The following is a 19,217-nucleotide window of genomic DNA, read 5'->3' on the forward strand; positions in this document are numbered from 1 at the left end:
AGATCATGCATCAAATGGTGAATTTTGAATTTAACCACACGCTCCGTCACATCTATTGTAGGTTCCTGAAAGAAAAATCTTCTAAGTAAATTTAGAACATACTCATAGCCTGTCTCTTCATTAATGACAAAGTCTTGTGCCATCCACAATTTTATAATCGTTTGCACATCGATCTCGTGATCTTTAGGAAATAAGCTACAATAGGCAAAACAATGTTTTAGGTGTGAAGGGAGATGATCATAGCACAACTTCAAGCATGACAATGCCTTGTCATAATCACTTGAATTATGCTTAAAAGATTTCTCTATTTCATCATAACAAAAATCATGCCATTCCTTTTATGAAAGAAACATTATTGTTCTCATGTCTAAAATAGAAGTCGACCTCAAAAAGAAAAACAAATAAGAAGATGATCCTTATTGATTTCCACTATAGTTTCTCTCAAGAGTTCCATTTTCCTTGGCTATTTTTTTTTAAAAAATATATATTTTTCACTCTATAAGTTAAGCTAGCACACTGAATTACTAAATGGAAACATTTATCTGTTACAAAACACAACAAGGATGCTAATGACTAGTCCTCATTGTACAAGCAAGAATGGTAATCCCATGAATGATTATGCTGTGTGATTTGAAGCTTGTAAGCATGTAGTACCTTAGATCATCGGTGCCGTGTCGCTGGTAAATTACTACAAGACATCAGCAGTCAGCTCTGTATCATCCAATTTTTTACACATGTATATAAAGTGAGAATCTGGATCTTCCAAAACAAAATCCGCTGGGAGTAAGCCATTCTCGGTTGTAGGAATTGGTTCCAAACTCGGCCTGGTTGATGAACTACCACCTTCACGCTTTTCGAATCCAGGTCTAGCTGTGAAAAATAACGAGACAAATAATTTCAGAGATATTCAGATATCCTTTAAACAAGTATTCTAATTGCTCTACCGCTAAGGTTGGAATGATTAGGCCAACCTATGACAATGATAAACTAGGCTGAATATTTTTGCAATCAGTGAAAGAACACAGTGACACTATATATAAAACAAAACCAGCCATAAATGTTCATTTCTCATCTTGAGATGACAAGGAAGGTGAATGAGGAATAAGAAGCTCAAGAAAAGCCTTGTAAGTTTATCATAAATTTACAAGAATGTTCATGAATACAACATCGAAAAAACAAACACATTTCACCATACATTCTCAAATTAACTTTAAGTAACAATCTAAAAACTAATCATAAGCGAGGGAATCCTCTGAAAAGTATTGGTAGGCATGTAGATGAGGTGGTGTACCTAACCGAGCTATAGCCTAATGCTTGTGATACACAAGGCAAGGAAAAAAGACGAGGAACCGAATATGGCTGAAAAGAGAAAGTAAATGAAAACTTACGTATAATGTATAACATAATTTTCCAATTGTATGCTGGTTTGTTCAAATGAGGCATCCTTACTCTAGGATCACCATAAGTTATCTGTCAGAAGACAATTCAGTAACTGATCAGAATTTCGTGCTTTTCCATGAAAAAGAAAAACACAAAAAAATAATTAATTCCACAAAGCCATGTCTAGGAGAGTATAGTTACCAACATATAAATACCTCCCGGTTTAAGAAGCCTACAACCAAAAAACACCAGTGAATACTTCAGAAATTTGCAATTACAAAACTTAAATACAAGAAACAAATTGCTGCTGAAACAGATAACACAGAACAGACTGGAATACAAAACCATTGTCTTAAAGTCTACAACCTACTGACTTCTCCTAGCATTTGAGAAGCACTAACAGGAGCATCGGTGCCACACTAAAATCAAAAGCAAAAGAAAAAAGAAGAAGCATTAGAGCATGCCCAGAAACTATTAAAATGGGGGTAATAAGTAATAAAAACATGGGAACAAGAATCATACCATCAAAGAATCCAGAGTTCCTAGAATAGAGTTTGACAGGCCATTGTCGCAAACATGTTAACATCAACAAGAATTAAAGCCGCAACAAAATTAGTATAGATTATTGCAATATGATCGAAGAAAAACAAAAAGAAGTAATGATTATACTCACACCTTTATCAAGGATGCCGTCGAATGAGTCATCTGGGAAGGCACTCATGTCTCTAACATCCATTTGCATATCTATTACAATTTATATAGGAAAACTCCCCTAGAGATATATAGCTTAACCTCAAAAAAGCAAAGTAAGATTCTATCATGTTCATAAAAGTTTCATTTACCATTACCAGGATACATTTCAACTGAGGAATATGCACGTGCTTTCTTTTCATCATTTCAATGGCAACTGATGAAATGTCAATATTCATTATGTCTTCATATCCGTCCTTAACCATGTCCTCGGACATAACTACAAAACCAACAGAAACAATCCAAGTTGTGTCACAAGTTCCTTTTATCAGGCCACAATGATTAGCAACAAAAACATTAAAAAGGAGAAAATAAGAGAGAAAAACATTGTGATAGCTCCTCGGTAGGGATTAGAAAGGGAGTTGGGTGATCAAATTGTAATAAATTGCTTAGCTGGGGGATATAGTTTAAATAGTAGTTAGTATGAGTAAGTAAAAGAAAATGTTATAAATAATGAGTGAGGATGAAATTGAAGGGTGTTTGTTATGTTGTAAACTTTGGGAGGACTAAGGGATCCTTGAATTTCCCCTTCTATATCATTTATTGTATTTTCTTGTACTGAATTTTCAGATTTTGTTTTCTATGGCATTACTGATCTGTAATGAAAAGAATCAAAATAAGAAATTAAGTAAGCTCTATTCCTTTCCCTTATTTCCTTGTTACCCTTCCAAAATATGATCCATTATGAATCAGTGATTTATTCATTCTAAGACAATCCAAGGTTGAGGAACACCAAAGACAAGTACAATAATACTATTGTAAGCAAGAACTCCATATATCTATTTCTTCACCAGAATTCTCAGAAACCAATTTGAAAAATTTAATCATAATCGAGACAATCCAAAAGAGCAATTAAATAGAAGAAAATTTTATATATGTCCTTAATAATCAAATTTATACAAAAATCCATTTTTCTTATATAATTCACTCTTTTGAGCAACTGTCAGAAATGGCAAAAGTAAGGAAAAGAAAAAAAGGCCAAAATCAAAACAAAATCACTCCTTTTACCTCCTATAATCATCAATAAATGAAATGGGCAGGGACCAATCAGAATTTTCTGTTTTAAAAAATACCCATTTCCAAACAAACAAACAAAAATCAAACTCACTTTGATTCAATTTTCTCAGCAACCAAACAAAAAACATCAAAAGAGAGAAAATAAAAAGAAACCCTCGATTCCAAATCCACAAATTAGAAAGAACCAAACAAAGAAAAAGGGATACCAGCATTGCCACAGCCAACCATGAGGACCCGAGAAGTGGTTGGGAAATACTTGCGAACAAATGGGCGAAGCGCAGAGTAACGCTGGTACCAGTCAAAGGATCCACCTTCCTGGATATAGCGGGCATCCCAGTACAAGGCATCGCCATAGTTGTACGTATTGCAACTCGATATGTCCCTGAACATTATTATATGAAAAAAAGATTGAATTTTTTTTGGTGGGTCACCGGAGTTGGTGGCGGAGGAGGTGAAAGGGGTTTGGGTCTGAGTGTTCCCGGCGGCGGAGGAAGTGGGTGATGGAGAAGAGAAGAGAAGAGAAGATGTGGAAGTTGAGGTTGAGGAGGTTGGGGTGAGGTGAGGTGAGGTGAACAGAGGAAGTTTCTGGTACTTACTTGGTACTAATATTAAGGAGTAGTGTAGTGATTCTTTTCATTATTAACTCAACCGTCGCTTGTTTTATTGTTGGTTGGTTCGGTTGCATCTTGAACAAGTAAAATACACTTGAGGTCTTCCCACGTGTGGATCATATTTTTCTCATTTTTCAAAAGGATAACCATGAATTAATTGGATAATTTTATAGTATGGGTGTTTATGTTATTTTTGGCATATGGAGAAATTAAACTTCCTATATATGATGGTGTACTTATGTTAGTAGCCATCCTATTGTTTTTTAAAAAAATTAAATAATTTGTGGTGCAAAAAAATATAGTCCAAAATAGCTTCAATTGCACTTGTATAAAAAATAAAAAATAAATATGTACACATCCAGCTAAATATTTGAATAATGTTTTCGGCATCATAAAATTATTTAGAATTTTTTGAAAATTTGTAAGATGCATGTTACAACTACAAAAAATAGATACATACCTACTAACATGGACAAAAATGACACCCCTACTATAAAATTCCTTAATATAAATTATTTGGACAAATATGTTTTTTACCCCAAATTATGACATCGTTAGTCTTGCCCTTAAACTTTTTTTTTGTATGGCAATAGTTTGTCTCGAATTATAGTCACCATTGAAAATGGAATTATGTCACTTTTAATGAATGATTAATAAGTCTATTTCAATAATCTAATAATAAGAATATGTAAATTTTTATTTAAAAGAAAAAGGAAAAAAATTAAGTTCCATAAAGTATTAAGATGTGACATAATTTATCTCAGAATTAAGTAAACATTAGTGATTATGAAAATTATCTCACTTGCAAGCATAACCCAATATATCATAACTAAAATTGCATCTTGAAATAATTAAATTGTTAGGGTGTTCACAAATGTTAATCCAAATTAGTGAGAAAAATAAGTATTTTTTTTAGGGTAAATATCATTTTGGACTTTATGTTGTGCAAAAGTTATCGATCGGACCCCGTATTTTGTTAACTGACAATTTAGAATTTGTGTTTTGTAAAATGAAACAATCTAGACTCTTAACCAAATTTTGGTCAAACTTTTTTTAAATATAACCAAAATGCTCCTAAGTTTTATTAATTAATTAATTAATGAAAAATATATTTTTAAATAAAAAAATAATTAAAATACTATTTTAAATAAGAAACAAGTTAATTTATTTTTTATTTTAAAATATATTTTTCATTATTTATTTAATTTAATAATTAATAAAGCTCAGGTGCATTTTGATCATATTTTAAAAAAAAATTGACTAAAATTTGGTTAAGGGTCCAAATTATTTCATTTTGCAAAATACAAAATCCAAATTGTCATTTAACTTTAACAAAATACAAGATAATTTTTGTCCAACACAATATCCAAAATAGTATTTACCTTTTTTTTATGATAATAAAAAGTAAGAACCATCAAAATTGGCAATCCAACAAAACAAATCATCATGAAAATGAGTATAAATATATATAAATCGTTTCTAGTTATTACATTATAAGAAAGAGATAGTTAAAAACCTAAAGCCCCTTCCAATTTAAATTTTATTTTAAAGCAGCTTTAACTTCATTTTATCACCCTTATCAAATCAAATTACTATTTTATCTCCAATCATTTACTTCAAACTTAACTTGTTATATAAATATTAATATTAATAAATATAATTAAATAATAATAATTTTATATCCCTATGTTTTGCTTGAATATTTGTTTGAATCATTTATTTTGCTAAATTACATTTCAAATTATATATTTTACAAAACAGATCAAAATAGTACCATAAATCCAATTTTAGTCAAAATAATTTCAAATATAGAGAAGGTGACCAAAGAGTAAAGAATGCAATATTATATTTATAATTATTTTGACCAAATCTAATTTAGGATACTATTTTGATCTATTTTGTAAAACACAAAACATAGGGTCCAAATGCATTTTTGGCCAAAACACAAAAGCCACAATATTAAAACACACTATGAAAATTAATTACATTTAATATAAAATGATATTTGTGGTGAAAGTATTCAAGTTATACAAAATGTTGCACTTAAGTACCCAAGTTATTTGTTTGATACCAAAAGTACACAAGTTTAACTTTTATTTGCATTGTTAGTATCTGTTGTTACCATCTAACAACAAAGTTAACAGCGGGTACTAATGAGGCAAGTAAAAGTTGATCTTTGATACTTTTTTCGATTGATACCCCAATCCATATGCATAATTCATGACTTTTTAATAAATTTTGAAGGAATATGGCCTTAGGGACTAAAGTGCACCAAAAAATAAAAGTTAGGACCTAAACACTAAAAAAAAAGACTGAGACCTAAATGATACACTCGTTGAAGGTTGAGGACCTCAAGTGCAATTTACCCTTTCTAGAAAACCAAATGAGAACAATTAGAATATGTAATTTCTAAAAAATGAAGAGAACATTATCAAGCCCTTTCTTCCTCGCAACTCTTCTTTTTCATCTTTCTCTGCTTCTTCAGCCTACAAAAGCTTTGCAAGGTGAAACAATGCATTGCACTCGTGTAGTTAATAGCAGTGGTTTATGATGATTAGAATATTTGAAGGGTAGTTTAGGTATAGTAGTTAGAGGGAACAAGAGAGGTAAAATATTTGAGAAAAATTAATGAAAGAGCTTTATCTAGTGTTTACTTGCTCAAAGATTATAACTTTTTATCTTATTAAGATTACTAAACAGTTCTATGAAATATGTAAATATAATTTGGACAATTCTTTTATAGGAGCTTCACTTTAAGCCCTAAGGTGGGACTCTCAGTGTTCTCGACCCGTGAACAGTTTTCAGCGCGATTTTTTTTATGACCATGTATATTGTAGTTGTTTAGAACATCCTACAAATTTTCAGAAAATTCCGAATAGTTTACAGTACCGAAAACTAGGTTAAAACATATTATTTTCCACGCGCATAAAAAAAATTAGTCATGCAACATGTTTGAACTTAGTTTTCGGTACTGTAAACTATTCGGAATTTTCTAAAAAATTGCAGAATGCTCTAAATATCTACAATATACACGGTCATAAAAAAAATCGCGCTGAAAAATGTTCACAAATCGATAACACTGAGAGCCCTACCGGTAGGACTTAAAGTGAAGCCCCTAAACGAGAATTCACCAATATAATTTTATACCAAAAATAAAAATAAAAAATTGAGAAAAGATACTTAGCTTCAACTACTAATTTGTTAGACAGTCAACTTCTTACAATCAAAAGAGGCTCCACCAATATTCCATTTGTTTATAAAAGTTCCATTTTTAAATAATATTATACAATAGACAACATAATGATCCAAAAATGATTATTGGACATGTTTTTAGCACGATATAGACCATTTAACTTTAATTTTCATAATGCAACATTCGAAAAATAGAAACGATTATTTGTTTCTTTTTCTTTTTTTGTTGGTGACCCTAGCCTACAAACTTGCCTTAACAAGCCTTTTTTTATTCATTATTATGCTCTAAGGCATGAACAAATAAAAAGGAAAAGATTGACAATGCACAGCATTGCATGCTGATTAAACAAACAAATTATCAATAGATAGGCTCATTATGTCGTTTGGCCATCACAATTTACCATCAACTAGGGATTTATCTAAAAGGTCATTTGGCAAAATGACCTATTTTTTTAAAATCATTTTGTATTCTAATCTAATTTTAATAATTTTTGGAAAATAACCTCTCATAATTTAGACAGATGGTCGAAAAATTCAAATAATCGGTCAAAAAATTTAGACAACTAGTCGAATTTTAGACAGATGTCATTTTGCAAAGAATTATCAAAAGCAGACTAAAGTACAAAATCACTAAAAAAATATATATCATTTTCACCAATTTCTCTTGTCTATCTAAATAAAAATATAATAAAAAAGATATTGTGTAATTATAACATGGCTTTATTAACCCATATTGGTCAACTGTGGCATGTTCCCAGCCTAGGGCAACAGTTGGCAACAAATGCCATGAAATCCCACAATATTATTAGAAGTAACTAATCTTGATTCCCACAGCAGTGGAATAAAGCATTGGCATTTAGAGGTGTATATATAGGAGAAGAGTTTAAGTAGAAAATACTTTAATTTAGAATTCTACTCCATACAAAAAATGTAAAATAAGAAATCCAGAACGGTTTAAGTTCAGTTAAACTGTACAGATACAGTATAACAAATTTGGGCAGTTAGTCCAATTTCGGAATTTCACTGACTTCCACAACTGTTGTCAAGTATGAAGTTTTATTTTCATTTCCAAAATTTCGATACCAGCTGCATGCGTCAAAGATTTTGCATTGTTATGCGAAAGTGAATGAGAAAAAGAGAGAGGGAGGAATGATGCTTCACCTGCTTCGCTGCGAGCCATCGGAATGTGCCACTGTCTCACTGTTTTGATGTTGTTGTAAGTTGAAGCTATGCTGTGTATCTTCATTTTTTACTCACATCTTGAATGTGCTGGGAGTAACTTTTTCCGGGTGGAATAAAAATCAAATCTTCCCAGCCAGAGTTCTTTTCACTCGTCTGCATTTGATCCAAATAAAGTTAGCTAAGATCTGTCTTTAATCAAGGACTAGAGAAATTTATAAAAACTAAGCACCACAATACCTCCATTTTTCTTAAAACGTCTTCAAGACTACCAACCTGTAAACACAATATATAATTAACATATTATGAGAATATAAAAACAGAAAGTATAACATGACCAAGTAAATCATATATCTTGTACCATGATATTTTGAGAAACCCCTGGTCCTCTTGATGACCTAGAGACCTTAGAGAGCTCCCTATCAATATCTTCCTGCATTAAAGTCAAATATTCAGCATCTAGCGAATCACACTTGTGCGTCAACAAGTGTTGCATTCTTTCGAGTACAATTAAAACTACGAGAAAACATAGCCAAACAAACCTTAGTAAAGTATATTGGGCAATAACGCTTGTTTTTCTTCTTCACAACCAGTAGGTCCGACTGTAAACACACAACTAATCAGATAGAGTACTTTCATGCATCATGAAAGGGAACACGATAAAGTAATAAATAAATAATTAAACATGTGACGATTACCTTATAGACTGATAAGATAAATAAATTAGATGTCCCATTAATGGATATAATTACAAAATATAAACATGTTTGTACGAGCAGAGTTAAATTTCTTCATGAAAGTAAATGTTGAATAAAGGAAAGAAAAAAAAAGTGTATGAAAGCATCTATATATAATGAATTACTAGGTTAGAGATGTTTCAAATAATCAATAATCTTAACCATAAACAAACTTTACCAAAGGATAAGGCAGTTGTATTCAAGCAAGATACTAGATTCAACTAGTGTAGTACCTGGAAAATAGGAACTCCATCGAATCCATTTTTGAGATCAGTTGCTTTGAGCTATAACATATAAATAATTGTGAGCAAATACTTAAGTGTATAAGAAAGCACAATATTATGTGCTCAGATATATAGACAGTACAAAAGAAGATAAAAAATATAGCCAAATTCCTAAAGCAAATACAATTCAATGAACAGACACAGAAACTCACTTTAGAAAGAATATTACAAATGCTACTAAACTGAAATGATGTGGTATTTAATACTTAGCTCATCCAAATAAAAGTCAACCAATATTTTATAGTACAATATTAGAGAAAAACTAACCTCAAGAGCATTTTTTATCTGAACTGGATCAGGCAAAAACCGAAATGCTATTCCTTCAACCTTCAACATATATACCTAAATATCACAAGGAAAAGCATTAGAGCATATAGGTTTCTTTGTAATTGTACCTGCCGAAGTTAAAAATATTTCAGGGAAGAGCCAAAAGGCCTATAGACTTCAAAAGAGATGCATTTTTTATGGTGTTCTGCTCAAGCATAGGAGATGTAACTGTCATAGACAATTATCTTCCTCATACTTTCCTAACCTTTCTACCATTGTAGGTTCCTGTCCTGGACTCTATAGCACCAACTCGGATAATCAACTAGTTCCCACTTAAGCTTCTTATGTTCGGATTGGCATACACGGTACACCCAAAAACAAGTAGTAAAAACTATTGTGCAAAATCATGACTAAGCATTACAAGTTTTAGTTCAAGCAGAAGAAAAGGAAATGATTCAATTCAGAACAAAATATCACCTGATCAAGCGTAATGGGGACAACTTTAGCACCACTTCTCAGTTCTCTTCGCCCCAGCCGAACCTGTAAACAATCAGGACAAACCCACCTGAATCTAACAGCAGAATTCAATATCCTAAAGAAAAACCCCAATTACTTGCTGGGAAATAAAATTATCGTATCCAACCCCACATCTTCATCTATATTAATTGTAAGAAAAAAAAATAGTTTATCCTGTTTTCTCTTAATTTATTACCAGCAAATAATCAGCTCATTTATTCTTCTACATTTTTTTTTCTTATATTTCTTAATACTATCTTATCTAATTCAATTCTGCTTTCCAAGAATGACCATAGTGTTCAAGTTCAACATAACAAAAATTTGCACTGGAAATTTGGAATGCACTTAATTCTTCAACAGTATAATGACATTCCATTTTATTTTATTTTTGACAGAAGTATCATATATAGAGCAACTAAAAATGGCAGAAACAAGAAAGAAATGATCAAAAAGGAATAAAAGAACAAACTTGAGCAAGAAACGATTCGGCGTCCTCCTGGCGGAAGCAGAGTAAGCCAATGGATTTGACTCCTTCAGGGTCCGAAATGAGAACGAACTCATTATTCGAATTGCTAACGGTGTAAACAGCGGTGCCGGTGAGAGTCTTGGCCACACGATCGGAGGCCAAAGCGGCAGCCATGGGTGGCTTGGGCTGAGTTAAGGAGGCAAATGGCGGAAGAGGTGGTAGTGGTGAGAGACGGAAGCGCCTCCTATTGGGCCAATTTCCGGTTACGGTTTCGGCGAATCGCTTGGTGTCTTGGAGTCGGGTGGAGAGGTCGGCACCGAGACGGAGGCATTGCTGGTGTATGAAGGTGGAGAGTGAGAGGAGAGGGTTTGAGGATGAGGCGTAGGGTTTTGGAGACTCCATTGAAGAGTGCGAAGAAAGCTCTTTAGCTGTAGTTTGCTCTTGCTTCCACATCCATATGAGAAGAGAGAGACAGAGAAGTATTAATGTCTTGAAGATAGAAGGAAATATAGGATTTTAAATTATTTTTACTTTTAAAATAATTAAAAAAATTAAGATTAGTAAAACTAATTAAATTAATTAAAACTTATATTTTTTTCTTTACTTTTAAAAAAAAAATTTATATTTTAAATTAATGAAAATACATAATTTTTAATTATTATAAATTACTTTTATTAATTTTAATAAAATATTTATCAATGTTTAATTTAAAATAGTTATTTTAAGAAAGAATAAGAAAGATAAAATAATTTAAATTTCAAAAATTAATTAAAATCAAAGATAAAAAGTAAAAAATATATATTTTAATTAATTTTTACTTTTTTTATAATTTATCAAAATAATAAAAAATAGGAATAAAAATATAATATTTTAAAAATTTTGAGCATATTTACTACGGAAAAAAAATTTGATTATAAAAGTACTTAAAGACATTGAGTATTTAACACCAAAAAAAAATTAGTATAAAAGTACAATATTTTGAAATTATTAGATATTTTAACCACCATTTACTCCATAAATAAATAGTTATAATTTTTTTGCTATTGTAATTATTTGGAGCATGGGTCAAAAATAGAGATTAAATGATTTGTTGCACTCATAAGCATACCTATTTTTTATATATACTTGAAATAATCATATTTTATTCATATTTTCTACACATTAAATTATTAAGAATTTCTCAAAATTTTATAAATAATTTTAAATAAGTACAAACGTACACATCATCAAAATATATATATACAATTATCCACTCATAATAATCGAACATATGATTTAAAAATCAACCAAAAATTGAACAGGACAGTTTATATAAATTAAATTTTAAAAAAAAAGTGTGATATTGACAATTTTTTTAAGAAGAAATGAAACATCTCAATTATTTTTACCTTGGAAACATCAATTATTTTGAAGAATAAGTTAAAAATTAAAAAATAAAATAAAATAGAAAATATCAAATGTAAAATACACTTATTCAAATTTTGGGTATTTTAAAAGAAAAAAAATTATAAGTATTATTAGAATTTTTTTTAACAAAATATTATTAGAATTTTTAATAACTAAATAATTAATGAGTCATTAGCAAACATGTTACTTTGGACTTAAAAAAAGATTAGAAACTAAAATGCTACTATATCAAAAAATTAGAGACTTTTGTCTTAAAAAAATATTAGGGACTTAAATGTTACACTGTTAAAAGATCATGGATTTTTGCTGAACAAGATGACATTATAGAGTATTATTACAAAATTCAATAATCAATGTATTAAGTATTCAATGATAATCACTCTTTTTTAATCCTTAGATATGAGAAAATTGAGCATATCATTTTAAAAAAACATGAGATGATTCAATTTTAATATTATAATCATGTGTGACAACTCTAATTTATGAAAAATAGTTGGTAAAAATTAGAAATCAAAAGTCTATCCACCTTGACTTATAAAGAGAAAAAAAACCTAGAGATAATTCTTATTCTTCTCTTGGTTTACTAGTAATTATTAGAAAGGAAATTGCTGAAAATTTTACTTATAAATGATTTTTATGACATGCAAGTATAATACTAAAACATTTGCTTAGTAATTCAACATCTAATAATCAACTGGATATACAGAAGTAACCAACTGGATCTGATACATAATATTATCTAACTTGCTCCTAACCAAAATCTTTTGAAATACCTAAAAAAAAAGGTTAAATTAGCCTTATTATAACATTGTATAGTTGTCTAGATTATCAAATTTGCAAGTATTGAATATTGTTTTTTTCCCTATCAGGTTATTGTTACATGATATGGGTTCTGGGTTTTCATCTGTAACAATGTCACACAATTAAGAGGAAAAAAAACACTCCCAAAATTAAAAGTAATGTGTAAAATTCTTAAAACTCAAAATGAGTGATGAAACTGAACTCAATCATCTGCAGCGGCAGAAGAATGGTGAGGAAATGACGCCCACACGTCCGCCCATGTCGTGAGACCCTCCGATACATCCTTTACTACTGCAGCTGCATCTTCCACATTGACGCGGATTTGATCCTTGCTGTCTCTCTCCCTGATGGTCACAGATGTGGTCGAATCAACTGTGACTGCAAAGGGTACCCCGAGTTCATCTGTTCTGGCGTATCTTTTCCCGATTGAGGTACCTGTTCAGTTCGTTCGTTCAAATACATTAGAGCAATACTTGGGATGATATCGAACAGCTAGTTCCAACATTTTCAAATCAATTTAGAAGTGCACAAATGCTGGTTTCGATCCAAACCTGTAATGTCGATTTTATGAGAAATTCCAGCTACAGTCAGTGACTTGGAAATGACTTTGGCAACCTTCTCATACTTTTCATTCTGAACAAGTGGAAAGACTGTGCATTTGATAGGGGCAACAAGTGGGGGAAACCGAAACACGTTCAATTGTTCATCACCAGCTTTGCTTGGTCTGGTGTAGAAAGAATGCTCATACAGGCAATATATAATCCGACCGATACCAAAAGATGGTTCGATTACTGATGGGGTGAAGACCCTTTGGTGTACTTTCTTTTTCTCCTTGGAAATTGTCACCATGCTCTTCGTAATGGAAACATTTTTCTCAAGTGTGCACACATAAAACTCCATCTCTCCTTTCGTTTCCAAATTGGCTTTCATCTCCAAAGCTTCTTCCTCTTTCATTGCCTGAAACAAAAGGTAATATCAGCACATGATCAATTGCACAAAATACATTACACAAACCACAATATCAAAATCTAAACAAAAAACCACTTGTCAAGTCACCTCCAAAGCTTCAACAACATTTTTTTGCTTTCCCTTGAATGCAAGTCCTAGCTCTTTCTTCACAGGAGTTATAACCAATGACTGAAATCACAAGTTACTTGTCAATCAATGCCCAACAGCTAAATCAGTTCATTTGTCTAAGAGAGTTATTAAGCTCTGATACTATTCAATCATTTACGAGATATAAGTCGGCTTTACCTCCACTTCTCTTGGTTCTGAAAATTTTTCAGCTGCAACAAGGGCAACACCACTTTTTTCCTGTCATGCATTAGCCAGTCAACAGCAGTGAGTTCAATGTCTTTTGTGTTGAATTTATAACCACAAAACAAATTCAAAGAATATATTCTAAATTTTTTACATCTCATCATCACACTGACACAACATATATAAATTGCACACCATCATTTTGGTCTAAAATGAGCTCAGAGACATTTTGGAGTTGCAGGAAAAAAAAAATTACTCACTATTTCCACCACCAAAAAATATGACATTAAAGAGAAGAAGAAAAAAATACTTACTGTATGAGCACGCAAATCAAATGCAGACCTGTCCGCAATACCTACACACTCAATCCAACCATAGGAACACTCAATCTCAGCATCCCAACAGTCACAAGCATAGTGAGCCATTTCATTTGCAAGGTGCTGGCGGAACCGTAAACGTTCTTCGTTTATACCAAGACGAGTGAGGAAAAGATAAACTCTCCCAATAAAGTAGCCGAGAGTTTCATTATTAACAATTCCCTAAGTGACATGTAGCACTATAATCATCATCACATGCTTAGAGACAAGGGAGAAGAGAAAAGAAAATATTGAATAAAAGTTATGTAAACAAACCCTGGCAACTGCATCACCCAGACAAATTTTCTTCGCAGACTCGCCAGACATTTGTTCTTCCCTTGGGAACATTAGAAACTCCAATTTTGCAACTTCTGCAAAGTTTTGGTGAGATTTGTCTTCGGGATCCACAAAGTGTTCAATCTCAGCAAGTGTAAATTCACGAACTCTCAGAAGCCCTTGTCGAGGAGAAATCTGCAGATATATACAGTATTCTTGGAATGAGATATTGTTTAAGGTTTTATTTGAAAAACAAAATGGACCTTGCAACACTGTCACAGATCGATGGGACACAGTTTTGGGCACAAAAGAAGCATAGCACTGAGGAATGCAACAGCTACATTACAGGGCTATTTTCTATTCTTATAAGAAAGGAGAGCACCAAAATACTAGTTACAAAGACCCGTTACCAATTAGAAATAATATGAGCATCCTATGCAAACATAAGTGCTAAAGTCCAAAGATAAGAAAATTAAGAACCTCATTTCTGAAAGCCTGGCCAATTTGAGCAGCAGCAAAAGGAAGCTTGTTCCCATTGTAATAGTACAAGTCTTTGAAGTTAACAAATATGCCCTGTGCAGTTTCTGGCCGCATGAACCTACAGCAGAGGAGATTTAATTACATATCCTTACTGACCAAACAAGAGTCTTAATAAAAAAGAATCGCTAAGAATAATTAGTACCAAAATGTAATGTGCTCACCCAGGGCTCAAGCCAGATGGGCCTATTGATGTTTGGAACATAAGATTGAATGGATATGGATCAGAAAGTGGATTCTTAGTGTCTGGAGCTGTAATGCCATACTCCTTAAGTTTGGCACCCAGCTCTTCAGCTGAAAGATCATCCAAAACAGCAAGTATGCGCTTCAGTTCTGCAGCCTCCTTGGCAGTTATGGAAAGGTCTTTTTGAAGCTTTTCACTGCAGAAGTCCTTGAGCAAGTGATCGGCCCGATAGCAAGTCCCAGTTTTCTCATCTTTAACCATAAGGTCAGTAAATTTATCAACATGACCAGATGCTTTGAGAACAACCTCTGGGGTGACACAGGGACAGTCAACCTCCAACATGTTCTCCTCAAGAACAAAATGCTGCAGCAAAACAAAACCCCGCCTCTTAGCAGACTCCATATAAATAATAAACATACACACACACACACTAGGATAAAAGAGCCTAATTCCATAATCACAACTAGCGGAAACAATTTGAATTTTCCACTCCAACTAAACAAAGCCAAAAAATAAAACAGTATGCATACTAAAATTTTGCAAAATTAATAAAATCCCATATACCAGAAGCTCCAAACTTGTAAGTCTGCTAAACCCCAGCAACGAAAAAAGTTACTAACCTGACGCCAAAAGGAAAGGACATTAGACTTGACAGCGCAACCTGGGGGGCCATAGTCATAAAGTCCAGCAACACCACGATAAATCTTGAAGGAAGGAATATAAAATAGACGGCGCTCTAATGTGTTGGAAACCAACTGACGGAATTCTTCCCTGCTAACGGAGCCATCAGCACCGGTTCCAGTGACGGTGGCTTGAAGGTCTCTCTCAAGAGAAGTCTTCTCGAGCTTGAGGGCATTGAGAGCTTGGATGGCAGCATCGATGTCAGACTTCGGGGCTTTGGAGGCTTTGAGAGCCCGTACGCTGTTGCCTTGAGCTTCCACAGCTGATAACTTATCAGCCAGTGCTTGGCGAAGCAATTCCTCAGAAGCCATTGATGATGCCCTGAGAGAGCTGAGGCTGAGACGACTGAATAATTTCTGACCAAATGAAGATATTGATGAGGTTCTTAGCAAATTCAAAGGGAAGTGTATGGGCATGTGATTGATTTATTTGCTAAACTCCAAAAGTCCTAATATATCAGCAAGGAAGAAGGACCACACATTCTAAGTCAATAATGGTTTTAGCATAATATAGCCTCCCAATTCACCAAAAATATATATATATCTCACTAAAACCTATATATGCTTCAAAGCGCATAAGCTATTTAGACAGAAAATTACAAGAACATATAATCTGCAAAAATGGCTTAACCTAATACAAATAAATATTAAAAAAATCACCCAAGATTAATTTCTATATTCAAATTGGAATTCAGCAATCAAAAAGTATGATTTTAAATTAAATACAAAAGAAAAAAGTCTGTTTTATGGTATCCTGAGTTTGTGTTTATATTCTAGTTGCTGCAAAATTGAAAGAAACTACATGCTAGTTTATATTTTTCCTTTTCTACAATTTCCTCCAAAACCATCCTCCCACACCAAACAACCCCAGGTTGGTTTCTTAACACAGTTTTAGCATCCAATGTGAATGGCACCAAAACTTAGACCTGCTTTTCTGAATAAACAAGTTGGATCTAACACTCACATTCCATAAACAATCTTGATAAAAATCTATCATCATACACGTATGTATTCTGGGTTTCTCAAATAGGTTCAGAGGAAAAATGGAGTTCAGAAGAGAACAAATTAAAACACACACACACACACCTATCTAGACAATCTCAAATCAAAAACCAAACATAAAATACATCAAAAAAAAACTTAATCCCCATAATCTATATCTTATACGCACATAACACAGATATATATAAACATAAAGAAATTACCTTTGGCCGGAAATGAAGCAAGCTCTCCCTGCAAAACATATATATATATATATTAGTAATCTTTAAGCAAACGATGATTGAGATAGTGATTAAGCTTCAATGAGGGAGACGAAGGGTGCCATACCAGAGGGTGGCGGGAGATGAAGGTCGCAGAGACAGAGCCTGGCTAGGGTTGCACACAGTCGTCAAAGCCACTGCTTTTCATTATTTTATCTTAAATAAATAAAAAAATAAAAATAAAACTTACTGTATATTTGTATTTTTTTTTTTTTTTATTTGAAAATGGAAAATGACGATAGAGACTAGAGAGTATATGATTCTCATATATTTGTAATTCTATTGGATAATTTAATGGTAGTGCCTCCAAAAAGAACCCTATCGCATGACTTTTTTGTGTTCTCAATTTGTGAATAGTTTTCGGCGCGATTTTTTTTATGATTATGTATATTGTAGTTATTTAGAGCATCCTATAAATTTTCAGAAAATTCTGAATAATTTACAGTGCCGAAAACAGATTATTGCACGTGTAACTAATTTTTTTATGCGCGTAGAAAATAGCACGTTTGAACTTAGTTTTCGGCACTGTAAATTATTCAGAATTTTCTGAAAATTTGTAGGATGCTCTAAATAACTACAATATATACGGCCATAAAAAAAAATCGCGCCAAAAACTGTTCAAAGGTTGAAAAACACAAAAGAGTCCTACGGTAGGGCTCTTTTTAAAGGCCCTACCAAATAAATTTCCTAACTTTTTTAGTCAATTCAAATCTTACTTTCATTATCTAGTATATATTTTTGAGAAATTTATTGGTTTTTGCATTTTAATTCTAAAAATCATATAAATTTTTTTATTTACAAAGAAAAATATAAACTAGCATGTTATCAGAGATTTCTAAAATCATAAAAAAAATTATAGGCTAAATACTCATTTGATATAATGTGTCTAATTGAAATACACGTTTTGTAAAAATGATCATTCGGTACCTTTTATTTGTAATTCGTACTAGTTTAGTATCCTCATTTGGTGAACAGAAATTTCAAATATGATCTATTGCCCATTCTTATAATGATTTATTTCATCTTCTTTTGTTTTTGTTCTTTTAAAATGATTAAAAAAAAATATTTTCTGAATTAATAAAATAAAATAATATTTTATAATTTAATCAATGAAAAAGTAATTGAAAATAAATTTTTAAATAAAAATATTTTAATTAGTTAAAGAAACATTAATTGTTTTAAATTCCGAATATAAGTTAAAAAAACTATATTCTTAAATTTATTAAAGTAAACTAAAAGTGTTTGGACAGCTGGTGTTCCTGGAACTTTCTTTGTAGCTGTTAGCAATCTGTTATGATCTACAAGTGACTTCTCACATAGGATTCAAAATTGATATCGTTGAAAGTGACTCTAGCACTGTGATTGCTTGGATTTTAAAGTTTTATGGGGCTCATTTGTTTAGTCATATTTTGATTGATCAGTTCTTAGCTGCTGTCGGTGGTGGCTCTTGTCATGCTATTTTGCGCTCTACGAATGGTGTGGCCCATGCACTGACAACTTCTATTAGTAGTCCTATAAGAGAGTTTATTTGGACAGATTCTTGTCTTCGATTTATCAATTCTCTAGTAACAGTTGATTTGATTTAATGAAAGTCTTTTCCTTCCAAAAAAAAATTAAAATAAATAAAGTATACACAGATGTTTAATTTTGAAGTAATATAATAAAATGTATTTACATGAAGGGGTGATACAATAATGTAAACTAGACTTCATTTCTTATGGACACTCTAATAAACTACACCAATTTATTTAATTTTTGGTACTGTTTAAATTCTATTATATAAACTCAATTGGGTATACAAAAATGTTTATTTTAAATTTGGTATAATAATATATATTTATTTGTAACCAAAATAAAATATATCGAATTATTTTTGGAGTACAATACATTTAAAATATCATGTAGTTGAAGTTATTAGTTCAAACATAACCAAATAATTTATTTCACAACAACACATTTTTGGATAATGCCAAAAAACATTTTTGTATAAATAAACATTATAGAAACATGTTTTTTTTTTTCAAGTTGCCTTATATAATTTTAAAAAATAAGGTT

At 31.8% G+C, this 19,217-nt stretch overlaps 3 protein-coding genes across 6 annotated transcripts; all 3 read right to left on the bottom strand.

The window, feature by feature from the left end:
* Positions 1 to 388: 388 nt before the first annotated feature.
* LOC133829779 (uncharacterized) lies at positions 389 to 3,810 on the bottom strand. The gene is made up of 8 exons (XM_062259573.1): positions 3,354 to 3,810; positions 2,237 to 2,350; positions 2,056 to 2,124; positions 1,903 to 1,922; positions 1,747 to 1,799; positions 1,582 to 1,612; positions 1,389 to 1,470; positions 389 to 870 (listed from the first exon to the last, which is right to left on the bottom strand). The coding sequence occupies exons 1-8, from the start codon at positions 3,535 to 3,537 to the stop codon at positions 689 to 691; spliced, it is 735 nt and encodes a 244-aa protein (XP_062115557.1). The 5' UTR covers positions 3,538 to 3,810; the 3' UTR covers positions 389 to 688.
* Positions 3,811 to 5,960: 2,150 nt separating this feature from the next.
* On the bottom strand, positions 5,961 to 10,888 carry LOC133829781 (protein TIC 22, chloroplastic-like). Of its 3 annotated transcripts, none has more exons than XR_009891868.1 (9): positions 10,403 to 10,888; positions 9,895 to 9,957; positions 9,418 to 9,492; positions 9,100 to 9,150; positions 8,672 to 8,731; positions 8,491 to 8,562; positions 8,370 to 8,405; positions 8,112 to 8,285; positions 5,961 to 6,244 (listed from the first exon to the last, which is right to left on the bottom strand). XR_009891868.1 is itself a non-coding variant. In XM_062259577.1 (8 exons), the coding sequence occupies exons 1-8, from the start codon at positions 10,850 to 10,852 to the stop codon at positions 8,193 to 8,195; spliced, it is 900 nt and encodes a 299-aa protein (XP_062115561.1). In that variant the 5' UTR covers positions 10,853 to 10,888; the 3' UTR covers positions 7,763 to 8,192. The 3 variants fall into 3 exon arrangements, 1 of the variants encoding a protein (XP_062115561.1); XR_009891867.1 differs by lacking the exon at positions 5,961 to 6,244 and adding an exon at positions 7,763 to 8,036; XM_062259577.1 differs by lacking the exon at positions 5,961 to 6,244 and having other exon boundaries at positions 7,763 to 8,285.
* A 1,688-nt stretch (positions 10,889 to 12,576) lies between these two features.
* On the bottom strand, positions 12,577 to 17,338 carry LOC133829780 (glycine--tRNA ligase, mitochondrial 1). 2 transcript variants are annotated; one of them, XM_062259575.1, is made up of 11 exons: positions 17,230 to 17,338; positions 17,106 to 17,133; positions 15,841 to 16,257; positions 15,201 to 15,583; positions 14,980 to 15,097; positions 14,500 to 14,694; positions 14,182 to 14,406; positions 13,862 to 13,921; positions 13,664 to 13,744; positions 13,159 to 13,564; positions 12,577 to 13,042 (listed from the first exon to the last, which is right to left on the bottom strand). In XM_062259575.1, exons 3-11 carry the CDS (start codon positions 16,210 to 16,212, stop codon positions 12,810 to 12,812), a joined length of 2,073 nt encoding a protein of 690 aa, XP_062115559.1. In that variant the 5' UTR covers positions 16,213 to 16,257; positions 17,106 to 17,133; positions 17,230 to 17,338; the 3' UTR covers positions 12,577 to 12,809. The 2 variants fall into 2 exon arrangements, with proteins under 2 accessions (XP_062115559.1, XP_062115558.1); XM_062259574.1 differs by lacking the exon at positions 17,230 to 17,338 and having other exon boundaries at positions 15,841 to 16,349.
* Between the last annotated feature and the right edge of the window lie 1,879 nt (positions 17,339 to 19,217).

The sequence above is a fragment of the Humulus lupulus genome, chromosome 4 (assembly GCF_963169125.1).
Source record: "Humulus lupulus chromosome 4, drHumLupu1.1, whole genome shotgun sequence".
Taxonomy (NCBI): domain Eukaryota; kingdom Viridiplantae; phylum Streptophyta; class Magnoliopsida; order Rosales; family Cannabaceae; genus Humulus; species Humulus lupulus.

What these genes read in the sequence shown, in the direction of transcription:
- LOC133829781 (XM_062259577.1), bottom strand. Translation starts at nt 10,852, where the DNA reads ATGTGGAAGCAAGAGCAAACTACAGCTAAAGAGCTTTCTTCGCACTCT. An exon ending in GCCCAATATACTTTACTAAG is followed by an intron (nt 8,563 to 8,671) that starts GTTTGTTTGGCT and finishes ACTTTAATGCAG; the next exon opens with GAAGATATTGATAGGGAGCT. An exon ending in GGGTTTCTCAAAATATCATG is followed by an intron (nt 8,406 to 8,490) that starts GTACAAGATATA and finishes TTGTGTTTACAG; the next exon opens with GTTGGTAGTCTTGAAGACGT.
- LOC133829780 (XM_062259574.1), bottom strand. Translation starts at nt 16,317, where the DNA reads ATGCCCATACACTTCCCTTTGAATTTGCTAAGAACCTCATCAATATCT. An exon ending in TCCTTTCCTTTTGGCGTCAG is followed by an intron (nt 15,584 to 15,840) that starts GTTAGTAACTTT and finishes GTTTTGCTGCAG; the next exon opens with CATTTTGTTCTTGAGGAGAA. An exon ending in GCCAGGCTTTCAGAAATGAG is followed by an intron (nt 14,695 to 14,979) that starts GTTCTTAATTTT and finishes ATATATCTGCAG; the next exon opens with ATTTCTCCTCGACAAGGGCT.
- LOC133829779 (XM_062259573.1), bottom strand. Translation starts at nt 3,537, where the DNA reads ATGTTCAGGGACATATCGAGTTGCAATACGTACAACTATGGCGATGCC. An exon ending in GCATATTCCTCAGTTGAAAT is followed by an intron (nt 2,125 to 2,236) that starts GTATCCTGGTAA and finishes AAATTGTAATAG; the next exon opens with ATATGCAAATGGATGTTAGA. An exon ending in CGACGGCATCCTTGATAAAG is followed by an intron (nt 1,923 to 2,055) that starts GTGTGAGTATAA and finishes ACTCTATTCTAG; the next exon opens with GAACTCTGGATTCTTTGATG.